Source organism: Ictalurus punctatus, chromosome 18 (assembly GCF_001660625.3).
Source record: "Ictalurus punctatus breed USDA103 chromosome 18, Coco_2.0, whole genome shotgun sequence".
NCBI lineage: Eukaryota > Metazoa > Chordata > Actinopteri > Siluriformes > Ictaluridae > Ictalurus > Ictalurus punctatus.
In genome coordinates this window covers 11,594,813-11,614,758 of record NC_030433.2, presented here as the reverse complement: position 1 = coordinate 11,614,758, position 19,946 = coordinate 11,594,813, and the positions used below count along the sequence as shown (strand labels likewise).

General features: G+C 39.3%; 1 protein-coding gene across 4 annotated transcripts; it reads left to right on the top strand.

Annotated features, from left to right (window-relative positions):
- Positions 1-4,897: 4,897 nt before the first annotated feature.
- si:ch211-247j9.1 (rho GTPase-activating protein 24) lies at positions 4,898-19,932 on the top strand. Of its 4 annotated transcripts, none has more exons than XM_047161763.2 (8): positions 4,898-5,249; positions 13,137-13,250; positions 16,151-16,358; positions 16,582-16,711; positions 16,941-17,014; positions 17,123-17,244; positions 17,775-18,804; positions 19,059-19,932. In XM_047161763.2, the coding sequence occupies exons 1-8, from the start codon at positions 5,198-5,200 to the stop codon at positions 19,294-19,296; spliced, it is 1,968 nt and encodes a 655-aa protein (XP_047017719.1). In that variant the 5' UTR covers positions 4,898-5,197; the 3' UTR covers positions 19,297-19,932. The 4 variants fall into 4 exon arrangements, with proteins under 4 accessions (XP_047017719.1, XP_047017718.1, XP_017347556.1 ...); XM_047161762.2 differs by having other exon boundaries at positions 4,900-5,249; positions 16,579-16,711; XM_017492067.3 differs by lacking the exons at positions 4,898-5,249; positions 13,137-13,250 and adding an exon at positions 14,475-15,932 and having other exon boundaries at positions 16,579-16,711.
- The last annotated feature ends 14 nt before the right edge of the window (positions 19,933-19,946 follow it).

The following is a 19,946-nucleotide window of genomic DNA, read 5'->3' as shown; positions in this document are numbered from 1 at the left end:
GCAAGACTTTTATAATCGACCAATTGGTGTGTGAGAAGGCGGGACCTACAGAGAGGGGTTAAAGCAATGCAAGCATGTGCACACAATGCCACATCTCATTGGCATTGTTTGACCCGATTGCTGAGACTTTGTCAGAAAAAGGGGAATATTCTTCAGATAGTGTCTTGACAAATCGGAGAATAACTTCTCTAATAGACCACGAGCACCCTAGTTATCTCAGAAATGTGAAATGATCTTAAATCTGAATGAACACAATCAAATATAATCATCATTAACCTTAAATCTTAACAGGATCCAGTTTGTGTATATGAAATTGTCCATTATTGTTTTTGGTGGAGTATTTTTAAATAACACGTTTTCCTAAGCGAACGGTGTCCACAGTCCAGCCTCAAGGCCAAACACAGCCTGTGGACAGATGTGAATTGGCCTGTGGCTTCTCTATTAGAATGTATAATTGATGGCAATTATTTCTTTCACCTGACGGTGGCAGCAGATTGTGTTATCACAATTATCTAAAAATAAAACCCCTTTTTTTCCCTCTGACTACGCCTACAAATTTATTTACTGAATGAAATTTAGTCATAGCTTCAGACAAAACATACGTCAAAAAGTTAACAGTGAGATTTCAAAAGAACTGGAAACAAGAAATCCCGCAACCACCATGAACACACACACACACACACACAGGAAATGACTGGTATAATTTCATATCATTTAATCTTAGACAACCTAAGCGATTTAGAAAGGTATGGCATTTTACCCGTCATGTGAAACACTTGCAGGATGAATTCATGCATTTTCTGTGTTACACAAACAAACAAACAAAAAAAGGTTTAGAGTTTTGATTGTAAGATTTAGTTATTAGTAGAGATGCACCGATACTAAATTTCTCAGCTGATACCGATAACCGATTATTCAGAGTGATATCGGCCGATACCGATAACCGATACCGATAGTTTGGCCTTTTATACCTTCTTTTAAATGAATAATAATTAATTCCACAATTCTGAAGGAAATGCAAATAAAAACTTTATTCTCTCCATTTCAACAAGTTGTTTCCCAGTAACTGGTCTCATAAACAGAAAACACATTACTCACATTAACATTAACACATGAACTAAATTCTGAAGATTAAAGTAAGATTTATTAACTTTTTGAATGTTATTAATTCATATTAACAGAATTAATTAACTGAATTCTAAAAAACCTCCTGTTAGTCTCCCATTCACTCACCACAAACAAATGCATTTCTACTTCATCACTGAACATCAAACTGGTTATATATAGGCCCAATATAAACTTTTTATTTGTTGATGATATTAACTCATAAGATTTCTGTGCAATATATACTTTTTTTGTCAACTCATCTTCATTTAAATCTTTCAACGGTGTGCTGGTGCTTTAATTTAGTGCGAACAGCTCCGGAACAGCATGCGAGGGGAGGGGGGAGTAGACTCGATTTCGCTGCTGCTCACTTCCGGTGTAAAATTTTAGTGGTGCAGAGATTACAAATTGCAGTTTTGTCATCATTCCACACACACAACATCTTTACACACAGTACGAAATCAATTTGTTTTCCCGCCCTCTTTTGATTGACAGGATATAATTGGCCCTGATCATCGGATGTTTTTAAAGTACCAGCCGATAGCGTGAAAAATAGCCTTTATCGGCTGATGCATCGGTGCATCTGTAGTTATTAGTGTATATGGGGTGAATTCTTCTCTTCTGCCCAGTGTCTGCCAGGACTGGCCCTGAATTACTTATGGCCCTGACCAGGATAAAGTGATTACTGAAGCTCTGAAGATGAATGAATGAAAGAATGAATTAATATAATATGAAAGAATGAGTCGAGTCTGACTTCAGGTCACTTTTCAAAGCAGTTTATATTCCTGTTATTTCCTACATTTTTTGGCAATCATATTCATTGTTCCTGACATGCCATGATCATTTCAGTCACTTGTGATAATTAGCCTTTGTGGAACCTCAACTCTCCTAAGCACGGTGGTAAAATCCTCCAAATGCACCATCCTCTAGGCATAGCAGTGAGTAAGGGCATGAGCTAGCGTACTCGCATGTCTGAAATAAAAGTTCTTCTGTTACACACGATGACATCATGTTGTGTCTCTCAGGGTCAGTAATACATGTGATGAGTCATTTAAGTCTGACAGCACTCCAGCAATAAGCAAGTAAAGTGTGTGTGTGTGTGTGTGTTTTTGGCTAGGGTGAGTCACATTTAATTCCACACTGGAATGAACTCGGATGCACTTTTGGGTAGGGGTGTGTCATGTGGCAAAACTATAATGTCAATGATTCAAGACATTTTTACACCACACATTATATATACACCATGATGTTTAGGATGACTAAGTGCCAGGATTAACAGTAACGCCACTGGGTGAGTGTGCTATGACAAAAGAAGAGAATCTCATAAACGTAATATACTGCGATGTATTTAAGGTTGAAGAACGGTCAAAACCAAAATTCATACAAAGGGCTGACAAAGAGCAACCCAGACCTCCTCACCTGACTTCAGTGCCTGACCTCACTAATGCTCTTGTGGCTGAATGAACGCAAACCCCCACAGCCACGCTCCAAAGTCTAGTGGAAAGCCTTCCCAGAAGAGTGGTGTATATTATACAGATCTGCAATGGGATATTCAAAAAGCACCTGAGTGTTATGGTCAGGTGTCTACAAACTTTTGGCCATAAAATAGATTTTAAAAAATGTATATAGATAAAGATAATTGAAGCACTGAACAGATACATATAGTGTCATTGAGTTAAACATGTAATGTGCAAATATAGCATGTAGAGTGACCATCCATCCATCCATCCATCTGTAGAAAAAAAAAAGATGTTTCACTCACAAGTCCTCCATCAGTTGATGATGACAAACTCATACAAAGAGTTTAAACCGAAAGAATACTCTGACCTGGTCTGATTCAGTGACATATTCAAAGAGGTCATTGATGTTCTAGCTTGTGTGTGTATTTCTTACGCCAATCATAGTTTTTCTTGCACAGTAATTACTGGAAACTCACCTTGCTATCATGCCCTGTATTAGCACAACAATTAAACAGCACAGCACACACACAATTATGATTAATGATGATAAACCTCTGTGTACAGAATCCAAATCAAACCAGTGTTATCGTCCCTGCCTGCTATGTTGTCTTTCACGCTGTAGAGGGCAGAAGCAATTTGTTACCTTGTGTGAGAGAGGAAACAGATTTACTATGGACCATATAACAGTAGTATTTAGAAATTCCAAACATTTTTGAATGTGTTTCCAAAATTCCTTTACAGGTGGTTATTTCAATAGAGAAAAGTGAAGTAAAGCCTGCTTCAATTCACACCACCGGTCTCCTACAGTGGCACTTTCAATTTCCAAGACTGACATGTCATGAAAAAGGAGGCATGATGAAGTGTTTGGGTGTGTGTTTACTAGAAAAGAAGCAGAACAGTGTGTGTGTGTGTGTGTGTGTGTGTGTGGGGGGGGGGGTTCATTTTCTGAAGAGCCTCAGCCTGAGCATGTGAATGGCATGAGTCAGGCATATTGACACAATGGAAAATGAAAGCTTTCAGTGTTAATTAGAATTGCCTACGTACTGGCAACTGGAGTGAATCTCTCACACACACACACGCACACATATCGTGAGCCGAGCCGAGGGATACAGGACACACTATCCTCAAATCTTACTTTGCATCGACACTCCATCAATGTCTCAACAGGTGCTTTGACTAAATTTGGTGGTACATCTTTTTTTTTTTGAGCTGGCTGCGATAGAGGGTGTCATCATCTTGCTCGGGGTGAATCTTGGTTCAATCAGAGCCAAATCTGACATGATGAGTTTGCATTAGAGAAATATGAAAACGGAAAATCTCAAACAGCTTACTGCTTGTTCCTCAAGTACCTTGCATACTGTACATTGGTGGGTAGGCCGCATGGTGGTGCAGAAGGTAGCGTTGATGCCAAGGTAACTGGTTCGATCCTGAGGCTGGGTTACTGTCTTTTGTTTGCATGGGCTTCCTTCGGATTGTCCTGTTTCCTCCCATTGTCCAAAAACACGCAAGTAGTTGGATTGGCTTTGCTAAATTGTCCCATCACATTCATCACAACCGTGACCATCGCAACCCTGAACAAGATAAAGCAGGAATGGATGAATGAATATTGATGGGTATTACCAACAATTCTTTTACTTTATAATGTCAACTTTAAGAGAAGAATGCATGATATGTCCATTCACAAATGTGTTCATTTCCCTTCTTAGACTTTAGAAAAGACACATCTGTGATACTGTGGACATCAGCCGTGAAATGCCATGGTGGAATTCACAACAAATCAATTCAACTAAAGCTCCTAGATTTGATGGCATGTGTAAAGTCTAGTCAGTCAGACTATTCCTTCTTCCAAATGAAGTGAGCCTCTTTCATCAGGATCAATACATCCACAACATCCCTGCCAGGACAGGGAACATAAATCTCATCTATGAACAGAGAGGGAGAGAGAAGGAGGGAGTGAGAGAGATAGGCAGGATGGAAAATACTCAGGAGAAGGACAGCAAGAGAGGAGAGAGAGCATCTCCTCTTAACGTAATGGAGAACGGTTCAAAAGTTTAACGCGCCGGCCACCCGCTCCTGTCTTTATAACCTCTTTGAGTCATTGCATGCGGGTGAGGGCCGATCATGTCGATGGCCATTAAACCAAATGCTGGGTGGCGGCTCGAGAGTGTGTGTGTGTGGGGGGGGCAGGGAGGGGGAGGGGGGTGCAGGGAGGTGGATGCATTAGGGAAATTGGTCCTGCTCGCCTGAAATGCCGTACTGTACCAAAGTAATTATAGATACTGAAGGGATGCTGAGGCCAGACTTTAGCTTAAGGAGTGTGTGCGCCTATGTATGCCGCAGAGACAGCGCTCGCCCCACCCTTATATCTCCCCCAGCACAGACTGCAAAAGGGGTAGAGCTGGATCTTTATTGATGGGATGGATGGGGAGGGAGACGTGGGGAATTAGACGGATGGCGCGGCAGTTGAGACGAACCATGGCAGTGCTGGGCAGTCTGCGCTCAGTAATGCCACCGTTGTGGCCAGCCTCTGTTCACCAACAATTCCATCGCTGACATGTAGAGAATGATAAATGCCAAGAGAGGACTAGAGTTCTGGCAAAGCTAGGTCGCTGCATGAGAAAGACACCTGCAGCATGGGACTCACCTGTTTCAAGTCTTGGAAGTTTGACAGCGTCACACAGAAAGGTGAGTGCGCCTACTTCATGCACCTTTTGCCACATCCATCATGAAATAGCTGGATGGATTACAATGGATGGCGACCTTGAGCATAGAAATGCACTGCGTGTTGCCTTTGAGAGGTCATGGCTGCTGAAATAGGCCTTATTGCATTAGGTTGCAATTACTTAGATTGTACAACTTACTAACTAAATAAATAAATAGTAGCGCTTCAGCAGATGAGCTCAATACCTGTGAAGCTTGGATGGGGTGTGAGCTCTGACCTACTAAGTTGGTTTGCACAATACTGCAGAGCACTTCAATAGCGACTTGTCCATCAATCTAAGTGGTCTTTTCCATTCAATCAAGATCAGTATTGGCAGCTTCAGACACTCTCTATATAGTTATTTGTCTGGACCCTGATTCTGATTCTGTTTGATGGCTCACAGACACAAAAGCCCATGAAGAAGAATCCAAAGTGGCGTTAACAGTTCAGTGATTTGTGGTTTCATGGATGCCTGAGGGACGGCTATAGTGTTGCTGAAGACACCACTTAATTTAATGAACTGGAGGACACTTGGCAAATGCTATACACTAAAGCAGTCAGTAGTATTATGTGGAGGAGGAAGTGAGGTGTTGAATAAAGGTTTTTAAATAAAGTTATTTCTCTTTCTCTCCAAACACTAACAAGGATTGGTTCCATCCAGGATTCTGAGCAATGCTGTGAAACGTTGTAATGTTTGACAATGGAACATGATCAAAATTATTGCTATTACTGACATACTTTTCACAGTTAAAACAGCACTATTAAACAATACTTGTGATTTTCTTGTGATAAGAATCACAAGAAAGTGAATCCTATTGTAAATGCCTGATTTTTCCAATGATGACGTCCCAGTGGTATGTAAACGTGTAGTGATATTAATATTTGTGTTAAGCATATTCATACTTGTAACTACTTAAAATAAAGATGTATTTAAAAAATATAATTTTATACCATTAGAATGTATATTTTACAATATTCATCAAAACTATATTAGAATTCATTCACATCTGAAATTAATGCATTACAGACTGCAACTTAGTATATTTAAAATAAAACACCTCACTTCTGTTTAAATAAATAAATTATACATATTACACACACACACATATTATATATATATATATATATATATATATATATATATATATATATATATATATATATATATATATATATGTGTGTGTATATATATATGTGTGTGTATATATATATGTGTATATATATATATATATATATATATATATATATATATATATATATATATATATATGTGTATATATATATGTGTATATACACACATATATATATATATACACATATATATATACACACACATATATATACATATATAAAATTAAATACTTTGTGTTAATTTATAAATGCGAGTAGACGGAGTGGCTACAGTAAAAGCTCCCTGGTGTGTAAATGTCTGTGTGCATGTTGCTCTGTGATGGACTGGTGTTCCTTCCAAAGTGTATTCCTGCCTTGTTCCTAGTGTTCTCGGGATAGAATCCAAATCCACCACGACCCTGACCAGGATAAAAGCACTTACTGAAGATGAATGAATAATTTCATACCCTAATAAGTGCTTTTAGTGTAATATACCCTTGACATCAATTTAACATTTCTTACTTAATTCTTACATAAAATGAATTTTGTTTTTGAAAAAATAAAACAATTTATGGAGTATTCTGTAAAGTGGACAGTCCCCTCTGGTGCAAATCGCAACAGGGGGTTTCTTTTTCCAGGGTTCCAAGTAGAATGGTTTTAGGAAGCTAAGAACCCTCAAGGAGCCAATTTTAATACTTTATTAAAATAAAAAATTATACTTTTTAATACTCTTCTATTTATTTCCCTACCTAGTTATTTTAGCTTGCTTTTATATATATATATATATATATATATATATATATATATATATATATATATATATATATATATATATATATAATTGTAACAGACTAAGTGTATAGTACAATGATATCAAACATTCTTTATATAAATACACTGAAATTTTATATTATATATAATTTTCCTAAAATTATTAAATAAAGGATTGGTTTACACAGGCAAAACATTATTACATTGGGATAAGTGTACTTATGCCTGTAACAATGTTGAATCTTAAATTCATCTACTGCACAAGCAGTTCAGCAAGCATTTTGCGACTCTATGTTCAAATTTGCTGTAGTGATAAAATACCATACCTAAAATTATTTACTATGGTGGCATATTAAGTACAGTAGTAAGCAAATTTGAACTAAACCTTTAAGTAACATTTCTGGTTATAAACCACACCCATGTATGGTCTCTGTCATCAGCCTACTAGTGTCACACCTACTCATGAGTTATTGAACTCATAACAACCAATATTGAGTTTCCACCCATGTTTCTTCTTTTATCAGGTAAGCATGCCATATAGGAGCACTGTATATATGTATAATTACTGACCATACAGCACTCTTTTCTCTTTACCCCATCCCATCCATCAAGGGAGACCAGAGGATCACCGCTGTTCACATGTTATTTGGATGGTGGAGCATTCTCATGCTACACTTAGTGATCTGGGTCCATCTTACAAGTTTAAAGTTAGAGACATTGGCTCTTCTTTGTCCAAGCTGAAAGTATGTTTATTATGGTCTAGCCCTTCATCAGCGGCAATTTCCGATAGATATTTTTAGTGGCCTGACTGGTCTCAACACCAGTGCTACCCCTGATACACTCAGACCAGGGTCATTACTGTGCTGAGAGTGGTTCACCACCCAGAAAATATCAACACAGTAGTGGTGCTTTCTCATTTACTGACACAGTTGCAATAGTTACAGTTGGTAATTATATAGCTATAAAGTGCACCATCATGGTAGGTATACCTAATAAACTGCAACTTACTCAGTCATACTTATAGTATATAGTACAATACAGCCAGTACAATATAGCCAGGTTTAGCCAGCAACTTAGCCATATAATGTTATGTAGTGTCCTTACAAGAATCCTCCTGTTTCCATTTTTAATCATTTTTATTTTGACAATTTATAAGTCAGAAGGCTTTTTGTAATATTTTGGATATATATATTGTAATACTTTCAATGAAGCTCCCTAGAGATTTATAGAAAACTTTCTCTGTGGCACCTTAAGCGCTGTGAAATAAAATAAAATTTTTTAATGATGTCAACCAATCAGAACAAGAATGAGTCTACAATTCCCTGTTAATTATCACATTCATTCATTTAAACATCTAATTTACTGGGACTTGTGACTCAGGCTCATCACAGTCTAAGCCTACTAATAAAAATTTCTGACAGTTAAAGCTGAAGATCTTCCCAAAGTGTAAGGAGGGAGGAGTTTATGTTTTGTGGTTTCCCTGTAACAAGCTAATTTTTTTCTATCTTAATAACTTCAAAAGAAAGTGAGGGAATGACTGTTTATAGCCGATATGTCAAAAATGATAACAGGAAGTTACTTGTTTTGTGAACGTTTCATAACTATAAACAAATTTTTAAAAGTATACAGCGTTCTTTAATAAATTAAAAATGGTTAGCACGTTCGCCTCACACCTCCAGGATCGGGGGTTAGAGTCCCACCGTGGCCCTGTGTGTGGGGAGTTTGCATGTTCTCCCGTGCTGCGGGGGTTTCCTCCGGTTTCCTCCCCCAGTCCAAAGACATGCATGGTAGGCTGATTGGCGTGTCTAAAGTGTCCGTAGTGTATGAATGGGTGTGTAAGCGTGTATGTGATTATGCCCTGCGATGGATTGGCACCCTGTCCAGGGTGTAACCCGCCTTGTGCCCAATGCTCCCTGGGATAGGCTCCAGGTTCCCTGAAGGAAGGATAAGTGGTATAGAAGATGGATGAATGGATGGATGGTTAGCGATGTTAAATTGAAGTGGTATAAGAGGAATAATAGAATAAAGTAGTACAAAACGTGCTGTTATTGGAAAATAATTAACTTCAATGGGCTCTGATTCATGTCAGGCTGCATCACTGATCATTTCCTATAACAGTTAATCTACACTTATTTGCCCTTCAGTAAAGCTTCATAAAATGTTATATACAATAGTTATATTGTTTTCAATTGTTTATACTATATTGTTATTTTCACTTATAAAGAAATAAAAATTATTCATCCAGAAGGGAATACTTGCATTCTTCTGTTAGCTAGACAATGCATTAATGTGTCAATTAAAAAGTTATAGGTGGGACTTATACTGTATAACAGTAATTATATTAAATACAATCTCACCAAGCTTTATGTGACACATTAATGATTTGGGGTGAAATAATCATTCAGCTTCCCTTCAAAACTTACATTAGTTTTAAACACAATTATCTTATGTTTGCATACCTTATTACTACACAGTTCTTTAAGTCCTTTATATCCCACAGAGCAGTTTTCAAAGTGCAGTCTGTACAAATTCTCTTACACTGCTCTAATCAAATTAAGCTAGATTTCCTAACCAGTACGTCTATTCTCTTTTATCGCATCATGGGAGAGCAGCTGATAAAGAATTCTGGGCCTCGTTTAAAGAATGAGCAAGGGGGGCACTAATGCCATTGAGAGAGCTACAAATGTTCACTTACATTAAACTCAATTTAAGCTTGTTGCCCAATGTAGCAGTCATTCCCTTCAGCCTTTAGGGATGACCTCCATCTCCTTTTAATATCATTAGGCTATGGTAGGTCTTACTATCCATGCTTGGAACAAAAGAGGTATTGATAAACCACTTAGCTGGTTGTTGCAGCTCTCTGTAGGTGAAGGAAAGTGTCTCGCTGAAATGAATTACCACGCTCTATTAGCAAATGTGCGTGGAATGTAAAATGCAGTGTAATTGTGGCCAAGACCCATTCTGTGATTAATAGTCTCCTCCCAGGAGGGTGGTGGTGGGGAAACAGCATTTTAGAAAAAATTTAATTATGAAAATCAATGCTGTGCACTTCCGCTTTTGAACTTTAGTCGTACTTAAGAATAAGAAATGGTCACCCAATTGTACTCAGGCCATTATCTCGATATGAGACTGGGCAAAAGGACAGTTTGACCGTGACTCACAGAGGATCTTCTTAATTAACTCGTTTAACCTGTACCTGAACCTGTCATGTCTGATTTTCAGCTCGGGAAAACAGATCCAGTACGGTTCGATTCCCTGTCACTCAGTGCAGTTAATAAAAAGGAGGAGAATAATCCCAGCTTAAAAACTTAATTAGTTCCCAAGTCACCATATACAGTCGCGTCTGAAACTACTTGAACAGCAAGGCCAATTCATTGCTGTAGCCTGGAAATGTTTGAGCTCAAAAGATGAATATGAGAAGAGAGTTTAGAATTTCAGCTTTTATTTCCTGGTATTTATATGTAAATGTGTTAAACATTTTGTTTCAGACCACCCAATTTGTAGGCGAGCAAAAAATATTGGACCCTGTGCCTGCCAGATGTTTCTTGTTATCCAGGTGTGTTCCGTTAGATTGACTGTTTAAACAATAAATAGCTCTGAACATCGACTATTGGTTTTAGCCTTCAGTTTCACCTGTGCATGGCATTTGTTGTTAAAACAAGAAACATGAAGATCAGAGAGCTGTCTATGGGAGAAAAGCAAGCGGGGAAAATCAATCAGAGGCATTGCACAAACATTGGGCATAGCCAATACAACGATTCTGAATGTCCTGAAAAAGAAAGAAACCACTGATGTACTGAGGAACAGGTACCGAATGGGTCGGCCAAGGAAAACAGCTTGGCAGAAACATTGAGAGCTGTGAAGAAAATCCCAAAAACAACAGTCAGTGACCTCAACAACAACCTCCACAGAGCAGGGGTGAAGGTATCACAATCCACCGCTCAAAGAAGACTTTGAGAGCAGAAATATAGAGGCCATACCACAAGATGCAAACCACTCATCAGCAGTAAGAATCGGAAAGCCAGATTGGAAGAAGAAGATTAAACAAAATACAGAGAAAGTTATGGAACCAAGATGAACCTCTACCAAAGTGATAGAAATGCCAAAGTGTGGAGAAAGAAAGGATCTGCTCATGATCCAAAACATACAAGCTCATGTGTGAAACATGGTGGAGGTAGTGTCATGGCTTGCATGGCTGATTCTGGAACAGGCTCACTAATCTTTATTGATGGTGTAACTCATGATGGCAGCAGCAGAATAAAGTCAGACATTTACAGGAACATTTTTTCTGCCAATTTAAAGCGAAATACATCCAAATTAATCAAGAGGAAGTTTATCATGCAGCAACACAATGGTCCAACACACACTGCCAACTCAGCAGAGGACTTTATCAGGGGGGAAAAGTGGAAGGTTTTAGACTGACCAAGTCAATCACCAGACTTTAACCCAATTGTGCAGCATTTCACCTCCTGAAGACGAGACTGAGGGGAAAAACTGCCCTGAAACAAACAACTGAAATAGGCTGTGATAAAAACCTGGAAAAGCATCACAAAAGAAGAAACCAACAATTTGGTGATGTCAATGAGTCGCAGCCTTGATGCAGTTATTGCAAGTAAAGTATATGCAACCAAATATTAAGTGTTCATTACCTTAATTTACTTCAAGATTTATTTGTTCCTACACTATTGCTTCCCTAAAAATTGTGAGGTGTGATATAAAAGTTTCTGTTTTATGTTGTTTAACATATCTAGAGGTAAATACAATCAGAAATAAAATCTGGAAATCCAAAACTCTTGTCTCATATCCATCTTTTGATCTTAAATCCAAATGTATTTTGTGTACAGCACAAACAAACAAATTGGCCTTGCTGTTCCAATAGTTTTGGAGGGGGCTGTATCGCACTATTTATGGTGGAGCCATTTTGTAGTGTTAAAAATAAATTCAGTGGATGCATATTAAATAGTTTTGAGTTTTAATGCTTCTTTAGAGCATGCTCATGTTTATCTGAGGTTGTATTACATTCAAAAGACGATGACACACCTACTAAAAGCAATCGATCATGTTTATCAAGAGCCGTAAAAGAGACATGTGTCCTAGAATGTCTCATTCGTACACATCAATGCTGTAATGTGTCCCATTGTTCACTGTATTTATAATTATGATTCCCTTCCCTCACAGTCATATTAACTTGAATGAACTCAGATAGACACAGCAAGTCTATTTTCATGTCACCCACTCCACAGGAGCCTTCCTTACATCTGGAGGGCCGGGACAGTGCAGGAATGGAAAACAGACGTTTATGAGTTTGTGGATTTGTTATGTCTGGCTGGTGGGCTGCGGGGGGAAAAAAATCCCAAGCTTAGAACCTCTTTTTTCTTTCTTTCTCTTGAAATTGATAAGATTTTTTTTAAACAACAATAAAACAACAACATGAGCTTACTATGTTACGGAGAAGTCCTCCATCATGAACATTTAGGTATCAGAAACCTTAACTTTACAGCTTTATCTCTGACTGTTAAAAAAAAAATCCAAAAAATCCTAAATAAACTTCTCACAGACAACATGTTTATTAAATTTGTTTATGTGGAGCACCCTCCATACAAGTTCCTGGGTAAGTTGTTACTATAGAAACAATAAGGTATACAAACAAGCATATTAACTATTCGTGCTTGATAGACTTCCCAGGCAAAGTCCTAAGCAAAAAAAAAAAAGGATTTGTGTGTGGAAAGTTTAAACTTGACTGAAATGTAATATTAAGCACCACTGAACCTCATGGTGAAATTCACTGAAGACGGTTCTAAAACTCTCATTCAACTGACCGTTTGTGCTATTAAACAAATGCTTTCTTCGATACCCTTCATTTCCAATTTGGTCCAGACAGCTGAATATGATAAAGGTTACATTGTCTAATACACCTTAGACGCCAATGAACAAACTTTGTGTTTTTGTTTCCCCCAATAACCCCTCCCCCCTCCATGTCTCTTTTACAGGGAACAGAGATGTGTTAGTAAGCCCAGGATCATACTTCTTCCTGTCTAACAGCTGTGGTCAAGGAGAAGAATGGCTGAAGAGCCTCAACAAAGGAGTCTGGATACCTTTCACAGGTAATTATACACACTCATGGACATGTCTCTGGAAAATCCTGCAGGAGTTTCCCTGATGCCCTGCCTGATAAAAACACTATGATAAAAGTGTTTGGACCAAATACCTACACAGTGTGACAGCCCATTACAGATTCAAGTCATAACACATTCCAAACACAGACACTCATCTCCAGACACAATACCCAAATTACGACCATTTCCCAGATACTATCATTGCATTATACAAATCAGCGATTCTCATTTGTCCACCACTGCCTACAGAGCACAAAACTCTTTTTATTAAAAAACAACAAAAAAAACAACAAAAAACAAAACCCAACACATCACTAAAACCGATGCAATTCCAAACTGATTAAAGAAAAAACTCCAGACTATTCTATTTTTCTTTATTTGTGGCAAAAAGCATAAAATCATCTGAACTGGAAGAGGTGGGGAAAGTTCTAGCACTGTCACTTAGGTGAATATAGACTTCACACACTTCGCCAGATATAAACCTCCTGGTATAAACAGATGATTCTGGATTGCAGTTCCTCCACATGCCCTTCATGAACTATTTTAGCTCAAGCTCGGAGTAAAAAATCCCTGTCTGGCCTCCAGGCATGGGGAGGGAGGGGATAAGGGAGAGAGAGATTGGGAAGCAGTTCAATTTGGCAAAATACCTAATTCCACCAGAGTTACAACACACCTCACGTCTCTCAAGTGGGCTGTCAGCTCCCTATCATTCTCTACTGTTCTGCAATGAAGTGTCAAACATCATTACCAATGTACCAGTCCAGAATGGACCCCAAAACAAAGTCAATAGCATGGCATTTGCCATTTTCGTATGATCCTATTCATAGAACATGCCCCATGTTCTACAATAAGTGTGCAATGCCTGGGGGAGCTGTTGAAAGACCGCTGTGAGTTAAGGACACTCCCGAGTCCCCATCGCTCATTTCCCAGGAGAGATTAACATTCCCAATGAATTCCCCACATGACCTCCTAGCCATAACTGCTGGGGCACCTACATGGAGAAAGATTTCCCTAAAAGATAAACACACACTCACACTCAAGTTCCCAACATGCTAAGTCAAGGTCTCAGGAGCCATTTTGGATGTCATCAGGGGATAAGTTACCCAAACTGGATATAAGCATTAAAAAGGAGTTGAGGGAGTGCCCACTGTGGGCTAAGGGAAAGTGATTGGAGACGGGTAACTATGTTAGGTTTGTAAGCAAGGGTGTTTGGGGGGGGTTGGGGTCATGAGACAAGGTGACAAACAGAGGAGAATGGCAAAAGTACCTGGCAGAAAGAGTGAAAGAGGGTGGTTAAAAGCCTACATGTTCTAGCTCATTTATTTTAGTCAATCTGTGACAGTGGTGTTCAGTGTTAATGATTCATGGAGAGACAAGAAGGATAGGGAAAGTGGGAGTCGGCACCAATTGGCCATGCTCCAAAGAGCCTGCAGTGGGGTAGTTTGATACAGGACAGAGATAGAAGGGGGAGAACGAGAGAGAGAGAGAGAGAGAGAGAGAGAGAGAGAGAGAGAGAGAGAGAGAACGCAAAGGAAAAGGAAAATGTAAGAAGACAGGTAAGGCAAAAGGAACAGAGGGCACAAGACTGGGAACATGTGACATGGGGAAGCTGAGAAATTCCAAAGGTCTTTGTTGAAGGAGCAGCCTTGAATAATTCTGACAGTGAACTAAGGAGGTGCCAGCTTGCGTCACTGAATACTCCTTAGACAATTAGAGCCTCTTTTCATCAAAGAAAAAAAAACAGGCACCGAATTATTACAGACCACATGACCTGGACATCTGAAAGTGGCTGCAAGGAAACCTCAACTAAAACCTCAGAAAAGAAACAGAAAATATGGATGGCTGGCCCCTTCACCAAAGTTGACTGGGGTTGAAAGGACATGCACTGAACACAGGAGGTGCTGGACACTCCGAGAGGACTGGACAAGTCTGAGCTGGTGGCACATTCATAAAGAGCTGAAATAGAAACGGCAGCTTTAGATCATCTATTGTTCTATTCCATAGCAGAAACTTTCATCCGAGACTTGGATTTTGGTTTTGTGTTTTCCTTCTACAACTGTTATATATATATAAAAAAAAGATGTATATTGAAACAGCATGGCTAGTTTATTCAAACCTATATGCATGGGACATATTGCAGTGGAACAATGCCTCCTCTTAAAGGATGAGATTTGTTGTCACCATCGGAATGTTGCTATATCTGATTAGCAAGCATATTTGAGCCTGAGGGTCAGAGCACATAAACAGGACAAGACAAGGACTGCCTCTTCTCAGCTCCAAGGCTAACAGAGCACTGGGGTTTATCCATATACCTGCACATGGGAAAAGAGACAAGAGAGAAGACTGAGAGAAAAGCAGGACACACTATACTAAAACTAAAAAAAAAAAAAAAAAAAAAAAAACCCCACCTCAGAATGAGCAAGAAGCAGAAAATTGTTTTTATTTGCGTTTTCGCAGTCCTTTGTTCCATTCTGGGATACTAAGCCATTCACAGGCGCTGTGATTTTAAAACTGTAGTAGGGTGTGCATCTGAGAAACGAAGACACAAGATACAAGCGAGGAGGAGAAAGAGGAAGATGCCTGAGAGCAAGCAGGCAGTCCACCGAACAGGAAGCTACCTCTCCAACTCCGCTTACAGAAAAATTAAGAGAGTGTTGAGCTTTAGAAGGCGTGAGTATGTTAAGCTTTTTACAGACCCGTGCTGAGAGATTTTGGTGCAGTGCTACAATTTATGATTTCAAAAATCTCTCTCTGAACTACATGCTGATGTTGCAGCTACAGCATATTTTCCGAAATGATCGCTGCATTATAACCCTTTGAGGTTTTTTTTTTTAAGGTCAGGTAGGAACCCAGGGTTTGATCAATTACACCCCTGCCTTTCCTCTAAGGTGTGTTTGGGCAGCGGTTGGAGGAGACGGTGCTATATGAGCGTCGGTATGGAGACCACATGGCTCCACTTGTGGTGGAGCAGTGTGTGGACTTCATTAGGGAGCAGGGGCTGATGGAAGTCGGACTCTTCAGGCAACCCGGCCAGGCAACACTTGTCAAAGAGCTGCAAGAGGCTTTTGATGCGGGTGAAAAACCTTCCTTTGATAGGTAAGTGTTAGCACACTATGAACATCTGTTAGGAATTTTTGGACATGCCATTTTGGTGATATGAGATATCAGCTGTGTTATTCACACCAGTGTGCCAGAAGCTAAAAGACTTTTAGCTACAAAGGCAACTATGTAGACAAGATGTAGCACAAAATATGTCAGTATTCCCTCTCTGTGTTTTTATTTATTTATTTATTTATTTATTTTTTATATATCTCAGCAGCACAGATGTCCACACAGTGGCCTCTCTGCTGAAGCTCTACCTCAGAGAGTTGCCTGAACCATTAGTACCCTTCTCTCGCTATCAAGAGTTTCTTATATGTGGCAAAAAAATCCCCTCAGACAGGGAACAGGTATCACTGCATGTCCTATTGTGTTAAACTGAAATATACTGAATAGTTACATCATTCAGTACATATTCACACTGTTTAAAATGTATAAAGAATAAAGAAAAAAATTAAATAAAGGAGCATTAACGATGCATCCGTAGAAGTCTTTTAATCTACCAATACTTCTCTGAAGTTAATGTCTACTGATAATAGATATAAGGTTTTGTATAACCTTCTTCTGGTCTGGCTCCAGGGATTGCTGGAATTAAGAAACCTTCTTCACGAGCTACCAGTAGCTAATTTTAAACTTCTGAAGTACATCTGTCAGTAAGTGCTGGTTTTCATATTGTAATATTAGATGCTATAGAATCATTAAACTCCACCATGGATAAATATTCATCAATGTATAGTGATGGACAAATACTCTTGTTGCAGGTTCTTAAATGAGGTCCAGTCCTTCTCTAGCACCAATAAGATGAGTATCCAAAACCTAGCAACTGTTTTTGGACCAAACATTCTTCGACCTAAAGCTGAAGACCCTGAAAGTATAATTGGGGGTAAGACAAAAATAAATAAATAAATAAATAAATAAATAAAATAAAGAAAAAGAAAAGAAAGATATAAAGCATGAAAAAGAGGGGAAGAACTAAGCAAACCTGACTAGACCCACCTTAGACCTAAAACTATGAGATCTGATTTTTTTTAAAAGGATGTCGGAATACTTCAGGCACAGAACCTTAATTTGTAGGTCCCTGTGGTTAGCAAAATTAGATGACTTAACGTGCACTGTGTCATATTTAGTTAATTATTATATTCAGATTTTGTTTAAAATATATTTGAGAGGAGTGAATTGTCCATGGTGGCAAAGATCTCTTGTCTGAGGGCATAACCTGAGAACAAGACCCTGACTAAGAACTCAGAACCTCATATACTCTGATATCAAGTCTCTCGGCTGGCTCGAGAGAGAAAAACATTATCCAGAGAAAAACATTAGTACCAAGTGGCATAAATGTTTAGGAAAATTCTAGTGCCTTTTATTCATACAACTCATACTTGACTAACCACTTTTACTGACCTTTCTCTCTAGGTGCAGCTGTAGTGCAGCATCTGATGTCAGAGCTGATCAGAGAGCACAGTGTGCTCTTCTCAAGAGAAAACAACCGCAAGGCACCAGGAACCTCCCTACCAGCTTTTGCTTCCATACATAGACAAGGCAGCCGGGTAGATTGGGTGCACACCAAGCCTACTGCTCCTCCAAGAGAGCCTCATCTAGGACTTAACACCAACTGTGTGTCCCAACCAGCTCAGACTTTCAAGCCATGCTCCCGGAAATTTTCTCTACCTCTTATGACTGAACAGAGATTTTCTTCCCAAAGTTCTCACACCCCTCTTCACCTACCTGAGATACAGCAGCAAAAAATGGAAGTCTCTTCTCAGGCAAGCTCGGCTCTTCTTTATGAAAACCACAGTCTATCTCTCTCGGCACAGGAGTCTCCTCACTCTGGACTTGTACCCCCCCCCACCACACCACCAACTGCCTCCTCCTCAACGATTACAGTGGCAGAAGTTGGGCATGAGGGCTGTTTGCAGTCTACAAGCTGGCCTGGCCTGAGGCAATGGGAGACAGAGAGAGCTCTAGGGAACAGAGAGGGGAGCAGTGAAGCCCAGGACAGCACATTATCTGTGTATGACAACATGGTAACTGGGGTGCAGATGGATGACTGTGTAGAAGAAGGGGAAGCTGGCACTGGGATAGTAGACTTGGAGGGTGGTACTGCTAGAATGGCCGACAGCACTAGTTCCTGGTCCTCCTGTGAGATCCTGCTTGGGGATGGGGGCTCTGGTAGTGGTGGAACTGCTAGTCCCTGCCACAGCTCTGTATGTTTCCCTTTTTTAAGGTCGGAACTTGGAGAAAGTGATGTACACCCAAACTCCCCTGCTTCTTCCACAGCCCCAACAGATGCCCCACTGAGTACAGGTAGCAGTGAGGTCTTTCTTCCAAATGCTCCTTCAGATTCACAAGACCCCCCTGCCCCTCAAGCAATACAGTGCCTCGTGGTTGGCCTACGGCAGCAAATGGCCATTCAGAAAGCTGAGTATGAAGACAAGATCAACAGGTAAGAACACCTTTATCAGAGTTCCAACACTACTAATAAAATACACATGAAACCTTGGATCTCAGTATGACTTTAAACTCTCCATAAAATACACAAAATTCACAATCTTCGCACTGATGATCAGCATTAACAACTTTTTGTTAGGCACTGAATAGTCTTGTATATACTTTGTTTCCTTCGGGAGATTATAGAAAAAAAATAATAAATGTAAATAATAATATAAAATTCACCATACGTGTAATCCATCTGTTAAGGTTGGAACAGCGTAACGAGGCCCTCCAGGGGCTTGTAGCAGGACTGCGTGCAACTCTGGAGCAACAGCGCAGATGTGTCAGCGTCGCTGAAATCAAGATGCGGAACATGGAACGAGCTCGGGCTGATGCAGACCGACGAAATGCTGCACTACAATGCGAAATGGAGCAGTTCTTCGACACCTTTGGAGAGCTAAACTCGGAGGCTCGGAAAACAGAGCGCATCATTCAAAGCTTCTGAGACTCCTGAACAGTGCTTCCATACTGAGACTGACACCTAAAAATTCTCTCCGGCATGTACAAATGTTAACAGCTGACTGGATCAAGCGTGAAAATAGGATCCAAGAACTGAAAAAGAAGACACGCATGTCTGCGATACAGCTAAACAAAGACAAAGAAATGACTCAAACATAGGATAGGAGGTGTTAGCAAGCATGGTGTTATAAAATACACAAGAAAGAGTCTATTCTTATGGAGTATTGAGTGTAACATCTTAAGAGACTGTTTCAACTTTGATCTATGACTAAACTCCTTAACTAACACTGGGGGATTCAAGTGAAATTAAACTCAAATTAAATTAACTCTATTTACCAACTTTAATAAAAAACAAAACAGTAACACAGATCCATATAGAAATTACTTAATCCACTTAAGTAATAAAAAAAACCCTGCATTTGTACCAAAATAAAATGTAAGAAATGTAGAAAAGCATTTAATTTAAAGTGTTTTATTTGGCAATTTGTTACAGATATTTCTTTTTGCCACCCCACCCCCCCACCCCCCACATAGAAATGAATGGATTGGACACTCAGTTGAAGCAGACCTATAATCCTGTTTGAGATTTTGCATATGTTTCAGACAGGGTTGAATGACTGAAACTCAACTAGGAGT

Coding starts and splice junctions, on each gene's coding strand:
- si:ch211-247j9.1 (XM_047161762.2), top strand. CDS start 5,198: ATGGGACTCACCTGTTTCAAGTCTTGGAAGTTTGACAGCGTCACACAG. Junction 13,251..16,150: donor AGTCTGGATACCTTTCACAG/GTAATTATACAC, acceptor CTTTCCTCTAAG/GTGTGTTTGGGCAGCGGTTG. Junction 18,805..19,058: donor TATGAAGACAAGATCAACAG/GTAAGAACACCT, acceptor CCATCTGTTAAG/GTTGGAACAGCGTAACGAGG.